This window comes from Prionailurus bengalensis, chromosome A3, assembly GCF_016509475.1.
Source record: "Prionailurus bengalensis isolate Pbe53 chromosome A3, Fcat_Pben_1.1_paternal_pri, whole genome shotgun sequence".
In the NCBI taxonomy this organism is placed as follows: domain Eukaryota; kingdom Metazoa; phylum Chordata; class Mammalia; order Carnivora; family Felidae; genus Prionailurus; species Prionailurus bengalensis.
In genome coordinates this window covers 104,588,722-104,612,765 of record NC_057354.1, presented here as the reverse complement: position 1 = coordinate 104,612,765, position 24,044 = coordinate 104,588,722, and the positions used below count along the sequence as shown (strand labels likewise).

At 40.5% G+C, this 24,044-nt stretch overlaps 1 protein-coding gene and 1 non-coding gene across 2 annotated transcripts in view; both read right to left on the bottom strand.

Moving 5' to 3' along the window:
• BUB1 (BUB1 mitotic checkpoint serine/threonine kinase) overlaps positions 1-24,044 on the bottom strand; it is a 46,874-nt gene that overhangs the window by 1,357 nt on the left and 21,473 nt on the right. Inside the window, exons 13-24 of the mRNA XM_043604017.1 lie at positions 23,902-24,012; positions 23,053-23,152; positions 21,924-22,005; positions 18,745-18,919; positions 16,417-16,504; positions 12,109-12,347; positions 10,804-10,947; positions 2,519-2,634; positions 2,038-2,199; positions 1,715-1,872; positions 1,448-1,622; positions 776-882 (exon numbers count right to left, since the gene is read on the bottom strand). Coding sequence (XP_043459952.1) covers positions 776-882; positions 1,448-1,622; positions 1,715-1,872; positions 2,038-2,199; positions 2,519-2,634; positions 10,804-10,947; positions 12,109-12,347; positions 16,417-16,504; positions 18,745-18,919; positions 21,924-22,005; positions 23,053-23,152; positions 23,902-24,012 — 1,657 coding nt within the window. The remainder of the gene's footprint in view (positions 1-775; positions 883-1,447; positions 1,623-1,714; positions 1,873-2,037; positions 2,200-2,518; positions 2,635-10,803; positions 10,948-12,108; positions 12,348-16,416; positions 16,505-18,744; positions 18,920-21,923; positions 22,006-23,052; positions 23,153-23,901; positions 24,013-24,044) is intronic.
• On the bottom strand, positions 14,705-14,844 carry LOC122467426. Its single transcript, XR_006292954.1, has one exon. It is a non-coding gene; the product is annotated as a small nucleolar RNA SNORA29 (small nucleolar RNA).

Genomic DNA, 24,044 nt, shown 5'->3' with positions numbered 1-24,044 from the left:
TCTAGTCTAGTCATTAATTTTCACTGTGATTTTATAGATGAGAAAACAGTCTTACAGAAACTACAGTCACACAGAGATAGGACCTAAAAGCCTATCCTGTGACAGACAGCTGCCTCATCATATGACTTCATAATTTACAGAGCACTTCCACGTACACGATTTCCTTTGCTTCTTATGAGAAACATCTTAGGAGGGGCGCCTGGATGGCTCAGTTGGTTAAGCGTCCGACTTGGGCTCAGGTCATGATCTTGCAGTTCGTGTGTTCGAGCTCAGAGCCTGGAGCCTGCTCTTCTGTGTCTCCCCCTCTCTCTCTCTCTGCCCTTTCCCTGCTTACACTCTGTCTCTCTCCCTCTCAAGAATAAACAAACATTAAAAAAAAGTTAAAAAAAAAAAACCCAACATCTTAGGAAAGTACGCTCGGCATTATTCTCATTTACAAACGCGAGAAAACCAGCAAAAGCTTGAGGCTCAGTGACACCAGGTGGTCTCTCTAAAGGGTAAAGAGGAACATCTGAGGGCGTACAGGATGCTGACCGTATGGCCAGGAGCTTTCACTGGAGGACATCGGCTGCCCCACACTGTCTGGGATCCGGGAACAGCAGCAGCGGGGCTTTGTACCCTGCTCACTGGGCCCCGCGTCCAGGACTGTGCTGCCTCACCGCACCTCCCAAGGCAGGGCTTTTCCACGCAGCGGCGGAGATCTGTTCTCCACCAGACGGAACCCAACATTCCACCATGCGTGGTCTTTCACTGTGGCACCAACGCGAATACTCACCTCCTAAAAAGACCTTCGGGCTTCCAAACTCCTCCTTCGTTTTTCACTTTCATGTAAGTGCCAAAAAGCATGCAGTACACTGTTGCGGCCACTCCAAAGTAATCAAGCTACAAAGGAAACGTAAGGCACGTGTGACCAAAATAGTCACGCGCACAAGAGTACATGAAGAGGTCTCTCTAACTTACGCAGCAAGTAGATAACCACAGGCTTTTACTTTTAAGTAATTTTGGAAGAAATAAATAAATAGCTTATTCAACCCCCCACCGAAATGCCCTGCTGAGTAATGCCTGCGTGGGCTTTGCTGGAGGCTTCCCGGCCGCCGCCTCTTGAGGCAGCCCCTGGGAAAGCCGTTCTCCCTGAGCCACTGTGTGCTTCTCAAGTCCTCCGTTCTGTCTAGGGGCAAACGCAGTGCTCCAGCCTGTCTTCCACACGGGCAGCCCGGAGTCTTCCCACCTCCCTCCCCTGCGGCTCTGGTGGCTGGTCTCCACCTGCCCTCCGAAGCCTCTCGCCATGGAATATGTGTGCAACTGAAAACACTGGAGCGTGGTCTTAACTCCCAGCACAGAAGAGGATGAGACCGGCTCAAACTAACTACAGCCCCAAGTTCGTTTGTAAAATATAGTCAGTATGATAAAGGAACCAATTCTCAACTCTCTCACTTCAGTTCCGTACCTGGTAGTTCCATGGTTTGTTGCTGAGCATCTCAATACACTGAAAACCAGACGTTTCACACCTTGCTGTAAATGTAGTTCCTTTCGGAAAAAGTTTCATATCTATACTCTGCCCCAGGTCAATCAATGCCAAGCCAGCAGATATATCATCATCGTCACCATCCTGTTCCAAAAATCTATATTAAACACAAACAAGGGCCGGGCGGCATGAGCACAAATAACGGAAGGCTGCTGGGAAACAGAACTGCATTGAAAGTGCAACACTTGCCTGTTTCCGAGTATGAAATTGTCTGGCTTAATGTCTCCATGAATAATTTCACAGCTGTGCACTTGTTCGATCATGTAGAGCATTCTGAGCGCGAAAGAGAGGACTAGAGCTTGAGGCATCACCTTTTCAGGGGTATTTTTATAGAGATTGATTGCATTCTAGAAACAACACAGAGCGGAATCCTGAATTGGTGGCACAGGATTAATGAGATTAATGAAACAATCCCACCTGCCGCTCCGACAGAAGCTCCAACCACAAAAGGTACGAGCAGGGCACAGGCCAAAAACGTACTTCCAAATCATGTTCGCATCAAATTCACTCACCAGCAACGTGCCATAGCTGTAGAGATCGCCTACCAACACACTGCCGTTCTGGAATAAGTGGGCGGAATAGAATTTGATGAACATGTGTCGCGTGTTTGGCTTTAGTCGCTCCATCAGCTGGGTCCCGATGTAGAATTCCCAGGGGTTGGCAGGCTTCTGGACCTGCAAGTCAGGTGTGTGACATTCACATCCAGTCTCACATTCTGGAAAACGACAGCCAGAAAGCAACGTGTACCCCAACAAACGACGTGGGGTAGAAGGTGATGACAAGCTACGGACTGTTGCCGAAGCATGGGGTCTGCTGTGAGGTCATTTGTGGCAAGGCCATCCCGAATCTTTGCTGGACAGTTTATGCTTCTTAATTGTGGACTACAGACCCGAACGAAGTCACTGTTGTCTCGAGAGAGAAAAAAGGGGGCTGACGAACTCAAGTCCTAAAATTCATTTGTACCCTACACAAAAAACTGCTCAGATTATTTACCTTTAAAACGAACTTCTGTTTATTTTTGGCATCGTTCATATCTCCATGGGTAACTTCATAGACTTGGGCAAAGGCCCCTTCTCCAAGAAGGTGATCGACGTAGACCGGCAAAGAACCTTAGAAGACAGATGTGTCAGAGTGGGGAAAAAAAGGTTCAAAACATCATTTTTGGTAAATTGTGTATTTGTAGAATTTTCTTGGCGCTTGTTTGCCTTCATACATAAAAATGGATATAGCTCCCTCAGGAAATGTTTTCCTTGCGTTAAACAGAAGTTAAACACCTGCCACAAGACAGCCTCCCTTTTTACATGGCATGTGGGGGGACCCAAGGCAGCACTGCTGGGCACCGGGCCTGCCACTTTACGGCAGGAGCGGGCAGACATCCTCTCTTTGCCAATATTCTCAGGTTTAAAGGGGTGATACCTGCACTGCGTCCTTGGCAAGACTGCTGATCCTGTAAAGTGCTGAACAAAGCTCTACGTACACCTTTGAAAAACGCCAAGTGTTTTACACTGGGACACAAAGCGCAGAGTATAACTGTACCAATATTTCTCATAGAATACTTAACATTTTTTTATTAAAGTAAAAATTTTATTTTAGATAGTTTTCAATTTACAGAAAAGCTGCAAAGATAGTACAGTTTGTTTGCTCTGCATCCAGTTTCTTCTATTGTTAACTTTCTTTTATTTTCTGTATTTTTTTTTAACATTTATTTATTATTGAGAGACAGACCATGAGCAGGGGAGGGGCAGAGAGAGGAGGAGACACAGAATCCAAAGCAGGCTCCAGGCTCTGAGCTGTTAGCACAGAGCCCGACGTGGGGTTTGAACTCACAAACCACGAGATCATGACCTGAGCCGAAGTTGGACACTTAACTGACTGAGCCACCCAGGCGCCCCTATTGTTAACTTTCTTTTTTTTTTGAAAAAATTTTTAAACATTTATTTATTTTTGAGAGACAAAGCATGAGTGAGGGAGGGGCAGACAGAGAGGGAGAAACAGAATCCGAAGCAGGCTCCAGGCTCCGAGTTGTCAGCACAGAGCCCAACGCGGGGCACAAACCCACAAACTGTGAGACCATGGCCTGAGCCGAAGTCGGACGCTTAACTGACTGAGCCACTCAGGCTCAGTTATTGTTAACTTTCAATAAGGATGGTACATTTGTTACAAATACAGAACCCACACTGGTATGTTACTAAGCCCAAGCCTATCCGGATTTCACTAGTTTTTCCTTAATGTTCCAGGACAAATACATCAAATCTCCTCAGCCTCTGACAGGCTGTAACAGCTCCAACTTTTGGTTTTAGATGACCATGACACTTCCAAGGAGTACTGGTCAGGTGAATTGTAGAATGTCCCTCAAATTGGATCGGTCTTGCTATTTTTCTAACACTGGGGTTACTACTGGTTTGAGGAGAGACTACCAAGGTAAAGTTGCAATAGATTTTCAAAGTAATTTTAAAAAATCCACATGTTCAAAATCAAATATACAAGAGCAGACTTCCAGTTTCTAACGTGGCACTTTCAGGGACTTGGAAGTCATCACTCCACTCCCCACAATAAAAAAAGAAAAAGCTACACAAACCGAAAATCGACAACTCATGTTAGAGCCATTAAAGAACTGAGGTCACAGGGAACACTGCTGCCCCCACTGGTGGATACAGAGAATAACAGCTTGCCAGAGCATAAGCCCAGGAGCAGAAAGCACCCCTGGAGCCAGTAGCTGGGGGGTTACAGCACAACTAACGTCTCAGACCTTATTTAAGAACAAGTCTCAGGGCGCCTGGGTGGCTCAGTCGGTTCAGGGTCCAACTTCGGCTCAGGTCATGATCTAATAATTTGTGAGCTCAAACCCTCAGTGCTAACAGCACTGAACCTGGAGCCCACTTCAAGTTCTGTGTCTCCCTCTCTCTCTGCCCCTCCCCTGCTCACATTCTGTCTGTCTCTCTCTCTGTCTCTCAAAAACAAACAAACAAAACATTAAAAAAAAAAAAAAAAGAAAAAAGAACAAGCCTCAGGGGAAACCCAAAGCCAACAGGGGAGACAGAAATAAGGACACAAATGGGAACTTTAGTCTCTATGGTGGCAACAAACAGTAAAGGCAGCCTCATCTCAAGACAGAGAAGCATAAATCTTACACCAAAGGCCTATTTTATCTCAGTACTTTTACCCAGTACATCCGGTCTGGCTGCTAACAAAAATTACAAGCATACTAAGAGACAAAAACACAGCTTGAAGACACAGGGCAAGTATCAGAGCCAGGCAAACATACAGCAAAGATTTTGCAATTATAAGACCAGGAACTTTGTTTAAAAATTGTGATTAATATGCTAAGTTGTAATGAAAAAAAGAGATAATATGCAAGAACAGATGGGAAACACAAGCAAATGGAAACTCTGAGAAGGAATCAAAAGGAAGTAAGTGCTAGAAATAAAAAAAAAAATACCCCACTTATAACAGAAATAAAGACTGTTTTTGATGGGCTCATCAATAGGCTGTACATGGCTGGGAAAAGAATCAGTCAGCTTGCAGGTATGTCGACAGAAACTTCCAAACGTGATTTGCAAAGAAAAAAAAAAATTAAAAGATAGAAAAGAATGTTCAAGAATTGTGGGACAATTACAATAGGTGTAACAGATGTGTAATGGGAATATTAGCAGGCAGAATAAAAAGAGGAAGAGACAAAATATTTAGAGTTATAATGGCTGAGAAATTCCCAAAATTAATGACAGACACTAAATTAGGGATCTAGGAATCTCAGAGAACACAAGGCAGGAAAAATACCAAAAAGTCTACACCTAGACAAGTTGTATTCAAACTGCAGAAAATCAGATAAGGAGGAAATAGTGAAAGAAGCCGGAGGGACAAAACCATCTACCTACAGAACAGCAAAGGGTAAGACTTACATGGACTTCTCTTTGGAGAGCACACAAGCAAGAAGAGAGTGGAGTGAGTGTTGAAAGAAAAACCTCCAAATCAAAAATTCTGTATCCAGTGACATTATCCCTCCAAAAGGGAAGAAATAAAGACTTGCTTACACCATGATTAAAGGAACGTGGCACCAGCAAACCTGCCTTGCAAGCAATGTTAAAAGAAGTTTTTCAGACAGAAGGAAGAGGAAATACGTCAGAAACTCAGATCAGAAGAGTGTAGGAAAAGGAGTAAATGAAGATAAAAGAAAGTCTTTTCTTTTTCTTATTCTTAGTGGGTCTAGCAGGGAACTCTTCAAAATAATAATTGCTACAATGTGTGCAATAAGTACAGCTTAGGACAAGTAAAACGAGTGACACTACTGTTCTAAGGGACAGGAGGGAAGAGCTGGTAACATTCTGTTATAAAGTACCTGGCACTACCTGGGAACTGGTATAATGTTCACTGAAGGTGGACTTGGGTTAGTTTTAAATGTATAGTGCAAACTCTAGGGCAACCACTAAAACTGAAGTATAACTGATATGCTAACCGGGAAAACAAAATCACATAAATACCCAAATAAAACCAGAGAAGGCAGAAAGAAGAAGACAAAAAAAGGGAACAAAGAACAAGGGCAGTGAATAGAAAATAGCAACAAGCATAGTAGATATTAATCCAGCTCTATCAACAATCTGTCTAAAGATCAATAGACTAAAAATATACCAATGAAAACAGAAACTATGACAGGCGATAAGAATACAAGACCCAGTTATATGTTGCCTATGAGAAAAACACCTTAAATATAAAGACACAGATGGGTTAAAAGTAAAGGGATGGAGGAAGATATGCCATGTTAATTAATAAACAGAAGGCTGGGGCAGCTATCCTAATTTCATACAGAGCAGACTTCAGAGTAAGAAAAGTGATCAGGCATTAAAAGGGGCATTCGATAATGATAAAGGATCAATTTTCCGAGAAGACATAACTCCTTAATGTGTATGTGTCTCAAAATAGTGAGGCAAAAATTGATAGGACTGCAGGGACAAAAGATGAATTCGCTATTCTAGTTGGAGATTTCTACATCCGTCTTTCAGTAATCGATAGATCCAACGGGCAGCTGGATCCAACCGGCAGAAAATCCAACAGATTTTGGATTCCAACACTTGGATTGGATCCAACAGACCCAACAGGCAGAAAATCAGTCAGGGCATGACTGACTCGAACAGCAGTACCAATCAACTGGATCTAATTCGCATTTATGGAAAACTTCATCTGACAACAGCAGACTATACATTCTTTCCAAGCTCACGTGGAACGCTCTCCGAGACAGACCATTCTGGGCCGTAAAACACACCTTTACCAAATTAAAACAACAACAACAACAACAAAGAAATCATACAAAGTAGGTGCTCCAACCACAGTGGAATTAAACTAGTAACCAATAAAGAAAGATAGCTGGAAAGCCCCAAAACACTTGGCGATTAGACAACACATAATTCAAAGAAGAAATTTAAAAATATTTTGAATTAAAAGAAAATGGAAACACAAGTCATTAAAATTGTGGGATGCAGCAAAAGCAGTGCTTAGAGGGCAATTTATAGGATTAAATGTGTACGTTAAAAAAGAAAGATCTAAAATCAATAACTTCAGTTTCCACCGTAGGAAACTAGAAAAGAACAAATTAAATCCAAAGCAAGCAGAAGCAAAAAGTAATTATAGCAGGTATCAGTGAAACTGAAAACAGAACATCAACAGAGAATAGCAATGAAACAAAAAACTGATTCTTTGAAAAGATCAGTAAAACCCAGAAGCCCCTACCAGGTTACCTAAGGAAAAAAAGGGGGAAGGACATAAAATACTAATATCAGAAACGAAAGAGGGGACATCACTAAAGATCCCATGAATTAAAAATGTTAATAAAGGAATCCTATGAACAACTCTGTGCCCACAAATTTGATCACCTCAATGAAATTTCTTCCTTCACACAGGAAGAAACAGACAAAAAGTTGAATTCATAATTAACAGCTTTCCTAAACAGAAAGCACCAGGGCCAGATGGGTCCACTGGTGAAATCTACCAAACATATAAGGAAGAAATTATAGCAATTCTCTAGTCTCTTTCAGAGGATAGAAGCTGAAAGAATACTTCCTAATCCCTTCTAGGAGGCCAGCATTACCCTAATACCAGAAACAGACAGTTACAACACAAGAAAATTACAGAACAGTATCTCTTATGAACATAGATATAAAAATCCTCAACCAAATATTAGCAAATGAAATCCAAAAAAAAAGTATAAAAAGAATTATTTACCATGACCAAGTGGGATTTAATCCAGGTATACAAGGCTGGTTTGATATTCAAAAATCAATGAATAAATCTATCATACCAACAGACTAAAAAGAAAAATCACATGATCCTATCATAAAAACAGGAAAAGTGTTTGTTTATCCAACAACACCCATTCATGATTAACAGCTCTCTGCAAAGTAGGAATAGTGGGAAACTTCCTCAACTTAATAAAGAACATCTACCAAAAAACCTACTGCTAACATCATGCTTAATGGCAGAAACAGATAAATGTTTTCCCACTAAGATCAGGAACAAGACAAGAATTTCTCCTCTTATCACTCCTGCTCAACATTATACTGGAAGTCTTAGCTGATGCAATCAAACAAGAAAAGGAAATAAAAGGTTTATGGATGGGGAAGGAATAAAACAGTTCTTGTACACAGATGACAGCATTGTCTAGCCAGAAAAATCCCAAAGAATCAACAAAAAAAATCTCCTGTAACCAACACATGATTATAGCAAGGTTGCAGGATACAAGGTTAACATATAAGTCAATTGCTTTCCTATGTACTAGAAATTAGTAAGTGGAATTTACAATAAAAAAACCCATAATACTTAAGCATCTTCTAAAACGAAGTAACTTAGGTATTAATCTAACAAAATATGTACAAGATCTATATAAGGAAAACCATAAAACTTTGATTAAAAAAAAAAAAAAGGATCCAAATAAACAGAGATAGTCCACATACATGGGCAGGATTGTCAAGATGTCATTTCTTCCCAACTTGATCTAGAGATTCAAGGCCATACCAATCAAAATCCCTGCAAGTTATTTTGTGGCTACTGACATACTGATTCTAAAGTTTATGTGGAAAGGGAAAAGGCCCAGACAGTGAACACGAAGAACAGTTTGGAGGACTGACACAACATCAAGACTTCCTATAAAAGCTACAGTAATCAGAGCAGTGTGGTCTGGACAAATAGATCATGGAATAGAAGAGAGAGCCCAGAAACACAGCCGAACTAATATACTCTACTGATCACTGACAGAGCAAAGACAATTCAATTAAGAAAAGATAGCCTTTTCAATAAATGGTGATGAAAAACTGGACATCAACATGCAAAAATGAATCTAGACATAGAGCTTATACCTTTCATAAAAGTTTACTCAAAATGAATCATACACATAAATGTAAAACATAACACTATAACATTACTAGAAGGTAACACAGGGGAATAGGTAGGCGACTTGGGGTTTGTTGATGACCTCTTAGACACATACCAAAAGCATGATCCATGAAAGAAATCTATTGATAAACTTGACAAAATTTAAAAACTTCTGCTCTGCCCAAGACACAGTTAATAGAATGAAAAGACAAGCCAGAGACTGAGAGAATATCTTTGCAAAACACTTATCTGATAACGGTTATCCAAAATACACAACTCTTAAAACTCAATTAAGAAAATGGGGGAAAAGACTCAGTAAGAAAATGAACTGATTTTTTAAAAATGGGCAAAAGATCTGAACATACACATCGCCAAAGAAGATATACAGATGGCAAATAAACATATGAAAAAATGTGCAACATCAGTATATAATTAGGGACTCGCAAATGAAAAATAATGAAATGCCTTTCAATACACATCTATTAGAATGGCCAAAACCCAAATTACTGACACCACCAAATGATGGTGAGGATACGGAGCAACAGAACTCTCATTCATTGCTGGTGGGAATACAAAATAGTACGAACTCCATTTGAAGGCAGTTTGGCAGTTTCTTACAGAAGTAAACATACTCTTACCACCTGTTCTAGCAATCACAACTCATTGGTATTTACCCAAATGAACTGAAAACTTATGTCCACACAAAAAGTGCCTATGAATGTTTACAGTGGTTTGTTCATAATTGCCAACACTTGGAAGCAACCAAGATGGCCTTCAGTAGGTGAATAGGTAAATAAATTATGGCACATTCACACAATGGAGTATTACTCAGTGATTGCAGAGAAAGAACTGTCAAGTCATGAGAAGACCAAGGGACCTTAAATGCATACTGCTAAGTGAAAGAAGCCAATCTGAAAAGCTTGCATACAGTATGATTACAACTCTATGACATTCTGGAAAAGGCAAAACTATGAAGACAGTAGTTGAAAGATTAGTGTTTGCCAGGGTTTCAGGTGGAGGGAAGAGATGACGAATACATGGAGCACAGGGTATTTTGGGGGCAGTGAAACTATTCTTTATGATACCATAATGATGGATACACATCATTACGCATTTGTCAAAGCCCATAGATTGTACAACACAAAGAATGAACCCTAATGTAAACTATGGACTTTAGTTAACAATAATCTATTAATACTGGCTCATCAACCTTAACAAATATACCACACTAATACAAGATGTTAACAGGGAAACCTCTGTGTGTGTGTGTGTGTGTGTGTGTGTGTGTGTGTGTGAAGTATATTGTGAGAAGTCTTGCTCCCACTGTTGTCCACATCCACTCTATTAACCATTTGTTAGTTTTGCGTATGTTTCAAGGGTTCTCTGGAAATAGTACCAAATATGAATATATTATCTTCCCCCTTCTTAAGGAATGAAAGGCAGCATATAATACAGGTTGGCCCTTCCACTTAACAGCCTATTTTGGACATCATACCTATCAGTACAGAGCAAGCCATATTTTCCTATAGAGGTCCCATAATTTACTTTAGCAGTCACATAGACACCTGTGTTGTTTCCAATCTGCCGTTTTTACACGCATACATGTCATTCTGAAAGTATGCAAGCATATCTGCGGAAATTCTTAAAAGTGAATGTCTAAAAGTATATGCATTTTTTACTTTGATAGATATTGCCAAATTGCCCTCTGTAAGTTATAGTCCCAACAGCAATCAAACTCCTACAGTTCTGGCTTAACAAAATGCTCTCAGCTTTATCCTGTAGATAAAACTACTCGAAGTGGGGGGGGGGGGGGGGAGTGTAGGGGTGGTACCAGAAGGGAAATCACACATGTATGGGTTACCATCAACTTCCCAGACAAAAACAAGAGTTTAAAAGTTTGTTACCCACATAGTCCTTACCCAGTTGAAACTCAGTCTTGGGCTTGATGGCTGGAAGTTTACATTGCCATTCGTAAGTATTTGGATAGGATCTCACTGGCTTAGAAAGCCCAGATAAAAGTTTGAGAATCAACTTATCATCCCATGGATTCTCAACAGTCAAATCTTAGAAGGAATGGGAACAAAAAAAGAAAATGAATTCAGTACCCAAGCATTTCCCCAAAGAAACTATAGATGAAACAAATGGAGACATTCATTAAATAAGCTTTCAAAAGCTTCATCATTAAAAGAGCACTGATTTAAATAATAACCGTTCTCAAATATCAAAATAGCTAGTTCTGCATAGTTCATGACTTGTTATTTTAGATCTACAAAGTCAGATCAGTATGTAGTTGTGACAAAGGAAATGAACACCAAGGGCACCTGCTCCACTTGCCCAGAACTGCTAGATTCTGCCTTTAACATAATTATGTCTTAAAGGCAGACCTGGATCTTAGTTACTCCTAACATGCTCAGATATATATTCTTTCACTTGCTTTCCCACTCGGATCTACAAAACACAATGCCTTTCGATACTTATATTATCTATGAGCAATTTCCATGGATGAGATGTACTTTGGGTTCACAAAAGAGAAATAATTTCTAAAGGGAAGAATAAAGTTTCCGTCCAATTTATGCTATAAAAATGCTTTTAGTGGTAGTTTCAAAGACTAATCCAGCATGATTACCATGTACTTAGTGCTAAGCCTATGTAGGGCACTGTTCTGAGTACTTTATGCTTAGTAATTCACTTGGTCCTTACAAGATTCTGAAGTAGAACCATCACATCCACTTTACAGAAAAGGAAAGAGGGCCAGAGAATTCAAACGATCTTGGCCAAGATCATGTGACTGCCTAAGAGGAGAAGCTAGGACTAGAACCTAGTCAGTCTTCAGAGTCTGTGCTCTTAGCCACTGTGCAAGACTATCCAAGACTGTTTCTGAATAACCAGGGGAAAGGAGTTAAGCACTGAGCCTGTTTACATTTCGGTAAAATAGGGATACCAGTCTTAAATTAAATTCCTGGCGCAGAGTAGACCCTCCAATTCTAACTCCCTCTTCCAACAGTATTTGTTTTCATACTTTCTAAAATTAAAACAGATTCAGTTGCCCTTCAAGTATGCTACCATTGTAGCACACTCCGACACGGTATGCAAGTTTTGTCTGAACTTGTGGTCTACTCAGTGACATTCAAGTCCCTGTTCTTGGAGCTTCTTTCATGGAACAGCTTTCACCAGGCTATTGTCCTTATTCAGGGACACAAGTAGGACTGAATATGTGTTCATACTTGCAACATCAACATTCCCAAGTGAATTAGTCTGCATCCATTCTGTTTGGCGCCCAGCATTGGCATCTGATGGATCTTCTGCAATGGCGAGGTCAGTGTCTATGAGTTTACAAGCCTCAAGGCTCTGCTGTACCTCACTGGTTAGCACACCGTCTGCAGGAGGCTGGCTCACACGGAGCACGGATGCTGAAGATACATCTGTAGGGAACGCTGGTTCTGGGCTTTTCTCTTGAATGGGACTGAATGTGTTAAAGGGATAGACAAGAGGAAACAAAACACCACGTGATTACAAGTCTATTGGATTTGATCACACAAAAAGTCCCACAGAACAGTTTCCTTTCCATTCTGGGAATGACGTTTCAAAATTGCTTCGCAAAGGGTTGAGTAAAGCATTTTCCTCAGATAAACAAATACTTACAAATACAGCTAGTACAATATGAACAGAAATAAAATCAAAGACATGGAAATATATTCAATAAATAGGTGAGGGAATACACTGGATATTCTTCAGTGATAAACATTGGGAGGGATGGGTTTATTTCCCTAAGCTGTCATCTAAGTATCACTACTATTATCAAGACTGACTATTTAACTTTATCCCCAAATGGCTTTTTTCACAGCATTGAAACAAACAGAAAATGCCATAATCCAACAACCTAACACCAGTGTCTTTCTTTACGCACACACATACACATATATAGTTGATCTGTATTATTCATGGGTTCCATATTTGTGAATTCACCTACATGCTAAAACTCATTTGCAAACCCCAAATCAATACTCATGGTGCTTTTACAGACATGCAAAATGGTGAAAAGTTTTAGTCACCAACACACGCGTTCCCAGGGGAAGTGAAATAAGGCAATGCTCTGCATTCTTGTCTCAGGTCTCACAGTATAAACAAGTGCCGTTGCATGGTATACTTAGTAATGTGTTTTTCTGAATTTTTGTTGGTGATTTTGCTGTTTAGGATGTTCCCCAAGTGCAACGCTAAAGTGTTGTCTAGTGTGCCTAAGTGCAAGAAGGCCATGATGTGTCTTACGGAGAATATGTGTTAGGATAAGCCTTGTTCAGGTATGAGTTACAGTGCTGTGGGCCTGAGTTCAATGTTAACGAATCAACAATGTTTATTAAATAAGGTGTCTGGAAACAAAATGTTGTGAACAGAGGCTCACAGGAACCTGTGTATATCCCCTATGAATAACAAATGGTTCCGTGTTGGATAATTCAGAGTTTGCAGTGACTTTATACAAAAGAACCAGTGAAAATAATAAGAATTGACTGTGTATGTATTTTTATACACATAATTCTCCTCCACCTTCACATCCACATATGCACAAACATATGTATAAATTTTTACAAAATGTATATTTTGAGAAAAAGGACTTTGTACATACAACTTCATGTTTCATTCTTAATTAAAAAAAATTTTTTTTAACGTTTATTTATTATTGAGAGAGAGAGAGAGAGAGAGAGAGAGAGAGAGAGACAGAAAGAGAGAGAGCATGAGCAGGGGAGGGGCAGAGAGAGGAGGAGACACAGAATCTGAAGCAGGCTCCAGGCTCTGAGCCATCAGCACAGAGCCCGACGCGGGGCTCAAACCCACAAACTGTGAGATCATGACCTGAGCCAAAGTCGGTAGCTCAACCAACTGAGCCACCCAGGCGCCCTTCTTAATTTTTTTTTTTTTTTAAGTTTATTTATTTCTTTTGGGAGAAAGAGAGAGAACGTGAGCAGGGGAGGGGCAGAGAGAGGGAGAGAGAATCCCAAGCCGGCTCTGCACTGTCAACGCAGAGCCCAATGTGGAGCTCAAAACTAACAAACTGTGAGATCATAACCTGAGCAGAAATCAAGAGTCGGACCCTTAACCAACTGAGTCACCCAGGTGCCCCTTCATTCTTACTTGACAGGCATTTTTCTTACTATGAATTTTTTTAAAAAAAGAAACTAATTTTGGAATAGGAATAATTTTAGATTTAAAGAAATGTTGCAAGGATAATAAAGAATTCCCAAATACTCCTCACCTAATTTCCTCTAGTGTTATCATTTCACATTACAGAGGCTTCCCTGTCAAAACCAATAAACCAACATTTGTTATACTATTAACTAACCTCCAAACTTCATTTGGATGTCACCAGTTTTTCCACAGGGCCCTTTATTTGCGCCTGGATCTGATCATGGGTACCGTGTTGTAGTCAGTTGTCGGGTCTCCTTACTCCCTTCTCATCTGTGACAGTTTCTTAGTGTTTCCTACTCTCCCAAGACCTTGTCCTTTTTTAGGAATACTGGCCAGGTATTTTGTAGGGTGTCCCCCGATTCAGGTTTCTTGGAGGCTTTCCTCATGACTAGACTGTGAGTATCGGTTTTAGGGAAGAATATTCCAGAGGTAGAGTGCCCTTCTCATTGCATGACTACCATGAGCTATCACTTGTGAAATTAACCTTGGTCATTTGGAAAGGTCGTGTCTGCCAGGTTTCTCCATAGTCCTAGCATGGATTTGAATCACCACACTCCACCTAATCCAGTGGGTGTATGCTGGAATAGAATACTTTCCTGGTTTTTAGTAAGTATTGTCAATATTTTATTTTACTTAGTTAATTTTCTGTTCAGCCATTTCATATAGAAGGAGGACACAAATAAATCCTCCCTCTTCAGATCATGGCAATTTTAATCTATCCCATAAGCATAGCCACCAAAATCTATTATTGGGAGAAAATGTGGTAGTCAAATGGGAGTATTTCCAATATTTTATATTACAACAAAACATAGTAGAGGTACCCATGTACACAGAAAAAGTTGCTTCCAAACGCATATGTATTGCTATTAAGTTATGTGAGTACCCAATTACTGTGGGTGCATAAGTCATCAATAAAACCCTTTTCCCTTCTCCACGAGAATTTGAATTTTGGTAACTTTCTAGCTCTTCTCCCCTGAAAACTGAAAACGTAAGAGTATCACTGTCAATACTGCTTATGGTAAAAAATAACCATTACTGGTAACTGCATTCTAGACTGAGAGAATTAGGAATATACGCTGGGAATCCACAGCTTCAGGCTTCAGGTATGACGACTCTTGTAATAGGCCTGTCCCTTGTGGGGACTCTGGAATCTAAATCGAGTGTTGCAAGAGCCACTGACACACTAACACCCATGGAAACAAGGCTTCTAAGCCAGGGAACTTCTGTTCCCTCGGTCTTAAGTGTTTCCTTGCAACTTAATCATCTCACAGGGTCAAAGACAGTTATTACCCTGGCAACTGATTTTTGTCCTGTATAGGTCTATGTTATGCCAAGGGTGGCTTACGGCAGTCTTGTGATTCAGACGTTTAGTTGCAGGTGGGAAGATTGCTGGTGAGCCTATCGAGCAGCATTTTAAATTAAAAGGCAAGATCTGTTAATTTGCGTGTTTTTTTTTAATTATTAGTGAGTTGACCATTTTCTACATGTTTATTCATTTTCTTTCTTTTGTAAATTCTGCTCATGTCTTTTGTCCAATTTATTTACTAGAGTCTTCCTTTAAGAAGAGGTTTTTAATAACAAGAGGCGGCACAGCATAGTGGTGAGAGCAAGCAAGGCTTTTGGAACTAGAGAAATGGGTTCAAATTCCAGTGCTGCAATCACAAGTTGTATGACTATAGGTCATCTATTTTTTTTTTTTTTTAACTCTCTAGACCTAGTTTCTTCATCTCTAACGATGAAAAGGATAGTTCCTACAATTAATTTACTGTAAGGATTAACCAAAGGGTACAGTGCACAAAAAGTGTCAGCATCATACGGGAATATAATAAATACTCGAAAATTGCAGCTACTCTTAGCGTCTGTTGCGTTTCCCAGACTATTCAAAACAGTGCAACTTTACTTCCGCAAAGCAATAGCGTATGCTGCATCTGCATTTTGTACCAATACCTCGGAGGCCGAAACATTCTATCTTACTCCTCTTGAAAGAAAGTTATTGCCTTTCTCATTTAGAACGGATATAAAGAAAGAGATGCACATTTGCTCGGTTCCGCAGTAGTTTTCACGCGCCAGGGTCTTTCGCTGGTCAGAGTATGTAAGGCTCTGCTCTCCAAAGGAGTAGAAGTCAGTCACAGGAACTGTTCCCACAGACTCTCTGCTACCCCAGCTGCTTCTCTCACTGCCCTGATGTGGCCAGCGTATGGTACACAGAGAGAGAGTACCTTCTGGCTTATCCCTGCGAGTCCATGAAGTCTCTGTTTGCCTCGAAGGGTAGGAATTAGGTATTCCACCACATCCTAAAAGCAAAGCTAGAGTGACAGTGGGTGACAGAAGCACACGTGCCCTCATAGTACCTGAACTTTCTGTCTTTTGAGGGTTCCACCACGTTTTCTTCACGAGAATCCAGAGTCACGTGGGGGCACTGTTTTGCTACCACGTTTTCTGAAATATGGAGAAGATGAGAGAGAGAGAGACGTTATGCATGCGTGTGTCCATACACACACGACCTCATATGGTTATAAAGTCCAGGATTCCTTCTTATACCAACTTGCGTTGTAATTTCAAAATAGCATTCCACGGTAAAATGTTCCATAATGTTTAAAAATGGGAAAAAAAAAAAAATCACTAAAATTTTTTTTACCACCACTACCATTTGTGAGCATTTCAACTCCATACAATCCTTCAAGAGAAAAGGGTCGGAAGGTGGCAAGTCAGTTCTGGGCAGGATGAGCAGCCTACGGAGGTTACCGGTATGGTGGAGGGCACACCCTGCTTCAGGAGAACCTGAAGACAAGGACGTGGAGAGAAAAACGCTGCAACGCTTCTGGGGGTGGGGGTGGAGATTTGCGGGTCCTTCTGTGTAACTGCTTTATTTAGTCCGTTAGTGTTTAGTTGGTTAAACTGATTTAGAGTGTTTGTATCTGGAAGCTACCTGGCACTACTCACCATCACTCCCTTTAACTAAAAACAAACCAATGAAAACTGTCTATGGAAAGACAAGCTAGGAAGGCAGAAATGTGGAGTATACCTCTTCCAATGACGCTAAGACTACATACAGCCAGGTATTACACCGGACTAAACTATCAGCTAGTGCCTCACCAGACAGCTGCTAATCCTTTTTAGAACTAGAACACCAGCTTCTATTTATCTAACTGACGTGCAAATACTACAAGAACAGGCAATATTGACTCTCTGAAAGACTCTACTGAGTAAACTACTTTTCCCAAATGGAAAACACTTGAAAAAAAATTTTTTTTTTTTATTAAAAAAAATTTTTTTTTTTCAACGTTTATTTATTTTTGGGACAGAGAGACACAGAGCATGAACGGGAGAGGGGCAGAGAGAGAGGGAGACACAGAATTGGAAACAGGCTCCAGGCTCCGAGCCATCAGCCCAGAGCCTGACGCGGGGCTCGAACTCATAGACCACGAGATCGTGACCTGGCTGAAGTCGGACGCTTAACCGACTGCGCCACCCAGGCGCCCCGAAAAATTTTTTTTATTAAAGTGGCAAGCTTGTGATGGCACTTGGCAGTTGTCCAAGTTTCAACTGAACTCTCCTTCAAAATCCAGAAAAGAAATGTAACATACTGAGCTAGTACTCTAAGAGAAACTTTCTAGTCTTTGGTTAAAAATGTATAGGTCTATAGGCTCAGACTTTATAGTGCAATATACTTCCACGAAGTAGAGTGCAATTCTTTGAGCGTTCTTTCATTGTTGCTTTGGGGAACAATTACTATATTTAATAAAAGTGTCATCAGTGGGGCACCTGGGTGGCTTAATTGGTTAAGCGTCCGACTTCAGCTCAGGTCGTGATCTCACAGCTCATGGGTTCGAGCCCTGCATTGGGCTCTGTGCTGACAGCTCAGAGCCTAGAGCCTGCTTTGGATTCTGTCTCTCTCTCTTTCCCTCCCCCGCTCATGCTCTTTCTCTCTCTCAAAAATAAACAAACATTAAAAAAAAAAAGTTTTTTTTAAGGTGTCAGCAGTATTGGAATTTGGCTAGTAAATTCGTAGTCATCAAAATGGTAAAGTGGTCCCAGACCTTATTGTATGTATTTTATTGGTTGGTATTTAATTTTAATAGGTTGGTAATAATTATTTGCACTCAATGCCAATGTCTTATATTAAGGTTCAATTCAGATAATGATCTTTGATACAGGAGTGTTATGTCTAGGGGAAATAAGGACTGTGAGTTTTATTATTACTCTCGTGAGGTCAGTCATTAAAAAAAAAATATCTGATTTTCCTGAGTGTAGCACTTGGCTATAACTCTAATGTAAAATTTGTAGACATACACCAAGGACTAAAATTTGCTATTTTCTACTCTTAAAACAGACCTGTCCATAGTGGTCATTTTGTTTGCAGTAAGCATAACATAAACCTAAATCCTGTACAAATGGGTTGGACTTTGCATATCTATGTTCAAATGCTTGTTTTCCTCAAATGCAGGTTTTCCTCCTGTTCCACCTACAATCTAAGGTATTAAATTTCTAAAATGCACAGACTTTAAGAAAACAATATACCAAAAGAAAAAAATCATATATGTAATAATACAGTAAATGGACTTGAAGCTTCTTCTTTATAATTTTTCAGCTTCCATTTAGGATTTCCAAGAAGAAAGCTAATTGGGCAAGAACTGAAGTTGGCAGAAGACGACATGCTAACGTAGTGCCACACACACCTTTGTCTTCCAGAGCGTGCACGGAGTCCCCTGGTGCCTTGTGGAAAGGAGTAGATGCGAGCTGTGCAGCAGAGGTGAAGGCTCCCGGGCTCTTAGGACTGGGCGCCAGGGTTTTGTTGCAGCGGACGCCCCATACGGTTGAATCATCTGAGAACTCTTCCGTGTGAGGTACTTCCTGCAACAAAAGAGGAGCTGAAAAAAAAGCAGCAATCTCCTTCTTTCGTCCACAAAATGTAACACACTCATACTTTTTAAGATTCAAAAAATGAGGAATTAAAGTATTTTTTTTAATGTATATTTATTTTTGAGACACAGAGACAGTGTGTGAGCCGGGGAGGGGCAGAGAGACAGGGAGACATAGAATCCCAAGCGGGCTCCAGGCTCTGAGCTGTCAGCACAGAGCCCGATGCGGGGCTTGAACCCACGGACTGTGAGATCGTGACCTGAGTTGAAGTTGGAGGCCCAGGCACCCCCCCCCCAAAAAATGAGGAATTAAAGAGAAAATACATGTCACCCGTGGCTAACACAGTCAAGGACACTGTGGTTCCATTCTCCCCAGAAGTGGGACACACCCCAGTGGAGTCGCACTGCATTCAAGGGTCACGTTTTATGTTCCAATTTTTATTTATTTTTTAATTTGAAAAGCCTAGATTTATAGAAGAGTTACAAAGATAGTACAGTGTTCCCATGTGCATTTTGTCAAACTTCCTCCGATGTTAGCATCTTATAGAATCCTGGCGCATCTCTAAAAACACTACTCCTATAGATGCTATTTGGATTTCATCATTTTTCCACATGTCCCTTCTCTGTTCCAGGCTCCAGTCCAGGACACATGTGGCATGTAGTCTCCTCTAATCTGTGCCAGTGTATTGGTCTGTCTCAGTCTTTCTCACATGGACACTTTTGAATACTGGTTGGGAGCTGTGTACAATGTCCCTCCCATTTGGGTTTAAATTTGGCCTTTCATATGTTTAGACTGGGGTTATATTGATTTCAGGGAAGAATATCAGGGGTAAAGCGCCCTTTCTTGTTACATCCTATTAGGGGATATATGATATCAACACAACTTATTACTGGGAATAACCAGTAATAACCAATAACCAGATTAACCAATCAATCACCTGGTGAAGGTAGTGTCTGCTGGGTTTCTGCTCTGCAAGAAACTATTTCTTCCTTTCCTGACCCTTATTTATTCATAGCAAATCACAGTTAGCCTACACTCAAAAGGAGATGGGGCGCCTGGGTAGCTCAGTCAAACATCCGACTCTTGATTGTGGCTCAGGTCATGACCTCACGGTTCCTGAGATCGAGCCCCGTGTTACGCTCTGTGCTGACAGCGCAGAGCCTGCATGGGATTCTCTGTCTCTGCCTCTTCTCCATGCACGCTCTCTCTCTAAAAATAAATAAACTTAAAAAAAAAAAAGGGAAGTAAATGAAGATCCACTTCCTGGAGGGAGGGATATCAAAGAATTTGTGGACAGATGTTAAAACAATCACATTGAAAATGTGAGTGAGATACTGCAAGGCTATACAAATACCTTGTTCCTTCTTAAAGTTTCACTAATTTTAATATTCATTTATGGATCTAGCTTGGAACAATGATTACTGTGGTGTTCTCATGGCTTTTTCTATTACCACTCATTCCTTCTCCGTTTATTACTTCTCATTTTTACTTCTACTTATTAATTCTTCTGTAAGGAAGTTTTGTTTTGTCTTGTTTCCCATTTATTTATATCATTGTTGATATTTATTTTATTTCTTGGGTTATAATCCAATACTACCTTATTCTATTTATTTTCTTGTTCAAATTGTGCCTGGTTTGGCCACTGGCTTATTCAGGTTGGCTCCTGAGTTCTTTTGTTATGCCATCTTTTTTTTTTTTTTTTAAAGCGCTTCCTTACTTTCTGGCACTACAAGATGCTCTAAGCTCATCTTGTATTTTTCTTCTTCAGCCTCAGAATTAACTGTTTCTCCAAAAATGCAATGGCCAAGTTTTAGAGTCTATACACAGAGAGAAACTGCTGAGTCAGAATTACACTAGGCAAAGCCCTTTAGTTGCCAATAAAATGCCACCCATGGTTTTAATATGTAGTGCACAGATTTTATATAGCCACCGTATCTCCTCCAATGCTGGAGGAAACACTGGCTGTTGTTTCTTCAGATGAACACAGGATAAAGCAATTGGCTTATGCTTAGGGACAGGATGCAAAAAATTCATCATGGATTTTTTGGCCAAAACACATCTGGTTGAACAGTTTGGTGAAATGCATCTATGAATTGATGCCACTATATTTGAAATCCAGTCCATTATTTGGAAGTTTTTAAGAAGGCCAAAAAGTTCATCAGAAGGATTAGTGAATTGGGTGATAATTTGCTCAGAGAATCCACTGTGGGGGCGCCTGGGTGGCTCAGTCAGTTAAGCGTCCAACTCTTGATTTTGGCTCAGGTCATGATCTTACGGGTTCGTGAAATCGAGCCTCGTATTGGGCCTGTGCTGAGAGCATGGAGCCTGCTTGGAATTCCTTCTCTCTGCTCTCTCTGCCCTACTCTCTCCCCCTCTCTCTCTCAAAATAAATACATAAATAAATTAATTAAAAAACAAAAACAAAAACAGAATCCACGGAATTAAAACCACGACCCAGGGTTTAGCACAGCTTTTCAGTGCTAGAGTCTGACCCCTCACGGTCAGAGGGCTGGGCTGGGTGAGTGGAGAAAAGCACAGCACCCACATAACACACTCAGGGCGAGAGCAGAAGCTGCCTATGGGCTGGGCACCCTCGCTGCTCTGACAGAAGAACGCTGACGCTTGTCTGCTGAGTTACACTGATGAAGGACCTTCCAGTTTAATTTAGACTTGGGTTTTCTAACATTCCACTGGAGGCCTCACTTCTTGGGTTTGGAAAAAAATATATCTCCCACTGGTTCCTCCTGCCAAAGGAAAGGCTCTTTGAGGGCAAGGATCATATCATTTTTTAGTTTCTGTATCTATCACCGTGTACGATACACAGTAGATGCTTGAATAATTGTAGAATAATGTTCCAACCCACTCTTCATATTGCATTGTACTTTTCAGGACAGTTTAATATACACTAACTCATTTGATTGACATAATAATTTGGTAAAATGAAGGGCAAAGAGATATAAGACTAATTTCATGGATGAGGCAGTGATTCACTCACATTCGGTTTTGAAGGAAATCTGCTCATAGAGCGTTCTCCAAAGGTCCTGGCTCCCGTGGGTTTATTTTTAGGCTGTGGTAATCTAAGGAAAGATTTCTAGAATTATAAATTGTAAAATATGCTACAGGGGATGCTACCACATAACTAAGACTGTTAGAAACGTTTTCCATTTATCTTGTTTGACTAGTAAGATATTTACTTACACATTTACACATTCCTTACTTTTACAGTAGTTGTAGAAAAACTGAATGCAAGTTGAATTAACTTGACTGTACACATAAAAATAGATCTACGGTAACTTAAGAGAGGATAGAACATACAAAATCTCTACTACACTGAGGTATAAATAGGACAAAAAGAGAGGTAGAGCTATCGCCAATAGAAGGTCACGGGTGCCATACATCGTATTTCTTATCTCTAAGACTAGGTCTAGCTACGGAACTTCCTTCTGAGCTGATCAGACTGTTTCCTTTCTGCCTCAGTGTGAATCTCTCCAACACCGCGATACTCTTAATTCACACTGACACCTCTCTTTCCACGATTTAAACTGTAAACTGTGAAAATTCCTGGAGCTACCCCATTTTACTCGCACATATGGCTCCCTGGTGATCTTTCAGCTTAAAACATCTCTCCGTAGCATAACCCAATATAAGCCACTTCCTTTTCTACTTTATCAATCCTGCAAATACAAACAGAGCATGTATGGACACGTGTACTGGTAAACGCATTCATACCTAATTCAACTTCAAATCTATAGAATCCTTCAGTTCTCTGATAATTTGTAACCATACTGTTCTCCTGTCAACACATGCTTTTGCTATGGGAGGTCTGCTTTCTCATAACTCTGGTGTCCAATGCAGATCTGGACAACTGTAGCAAGAATCTGCCAGTCATGTGGTTAAAATGCTCACCAGTGGCAGAGCTGGCACTGGTACCCAGACCATCTGATCAGTGAGCCACGTTTTCTCACTATCCCGAGTCCCAGAGGAACCTCTGCCGGCATCTCATGTCCCTCTGACAACACCCATCTCCTCCAGTCCACCACATCTCTTCCAAACCCGGAGAAAAACCTGGCTGGCTGTTTCCTCAGGTGGACACAAGATAAAGCAATAATTAAATGTGTCTTTACCCATAATTTTCCTTGTTTCCATCCTCGAACACAGGAAAAGCAGATGACAAAGAAGAGATGATCTTATTGACTCCCCAAGCCCCAGAAGAACTTGCATTTTCTGCATTGGAGTAAAAAGTAGCATTTTATTATTGTATTGGGAAAAAACATTTATACTTTATGCTAAATTCACCTACAAGTAAAATGGAACAACAGCTTATAGAAAAGAACTGACAGTTTTCAAATACCAGGTAACAAGATAAGTCACTTTGTAGTGAGATGAAGGGACTTAACTGTGGTCACAGGGTTTAACACTCAAGCCTGTAGGTCTTGAGCTCCTGCTACATGCAAGGCACGGTATTCATCATTCTCCTAAAACATTGCTCTGGTCACCTGACTCACTGAGAAAAGCTCTCTGTGGCTTTTCTTTCCATTTCCTGTAAGAAAGAATTGACCTCTTAACTTTATATTCTGAGGCCACCCGAGACTAATGATCCTATTTATCTTTATGATGATCTCGGTCTGGCTTCCAGCATAAAACCTGGGACAACAAATGTGGGCTCCAACACTCCACCCAGGCCATTACTCGAGCCAGGCAAGGCTCAAGTCGTACCTCAAGTACTCGGCTTTTCCTGGCCATTCCTTACTCACCAGGATTTTGTCCTTCTATTATTTTCTAAGAAATAAAACCAATCTGTGACATATATTTAGTCCCTTTACAAACACTATCACCTTTTTTTATTTCATGCATTGTCTGCCCTTGTGGGACAAGCTAATCAAGGGAAGGGCAATTTTGTGTATATTCCTTGATATTTCCTGTGGCAACCACCCACAATGCCTACACTTAGTAGTGTTTTAACAAATTATTACTTTGAAACTGGGCCTCAAAAGCATCTTCATTTTGATCTAGAGATGGCCATTCATCTTTGTCATCAGAAATATCAGGAAGCGTCGGAGCCTGAAACATATTCATGATGAAACCTTAGAAGAATAAAAAGAGTAACTGTAAACAT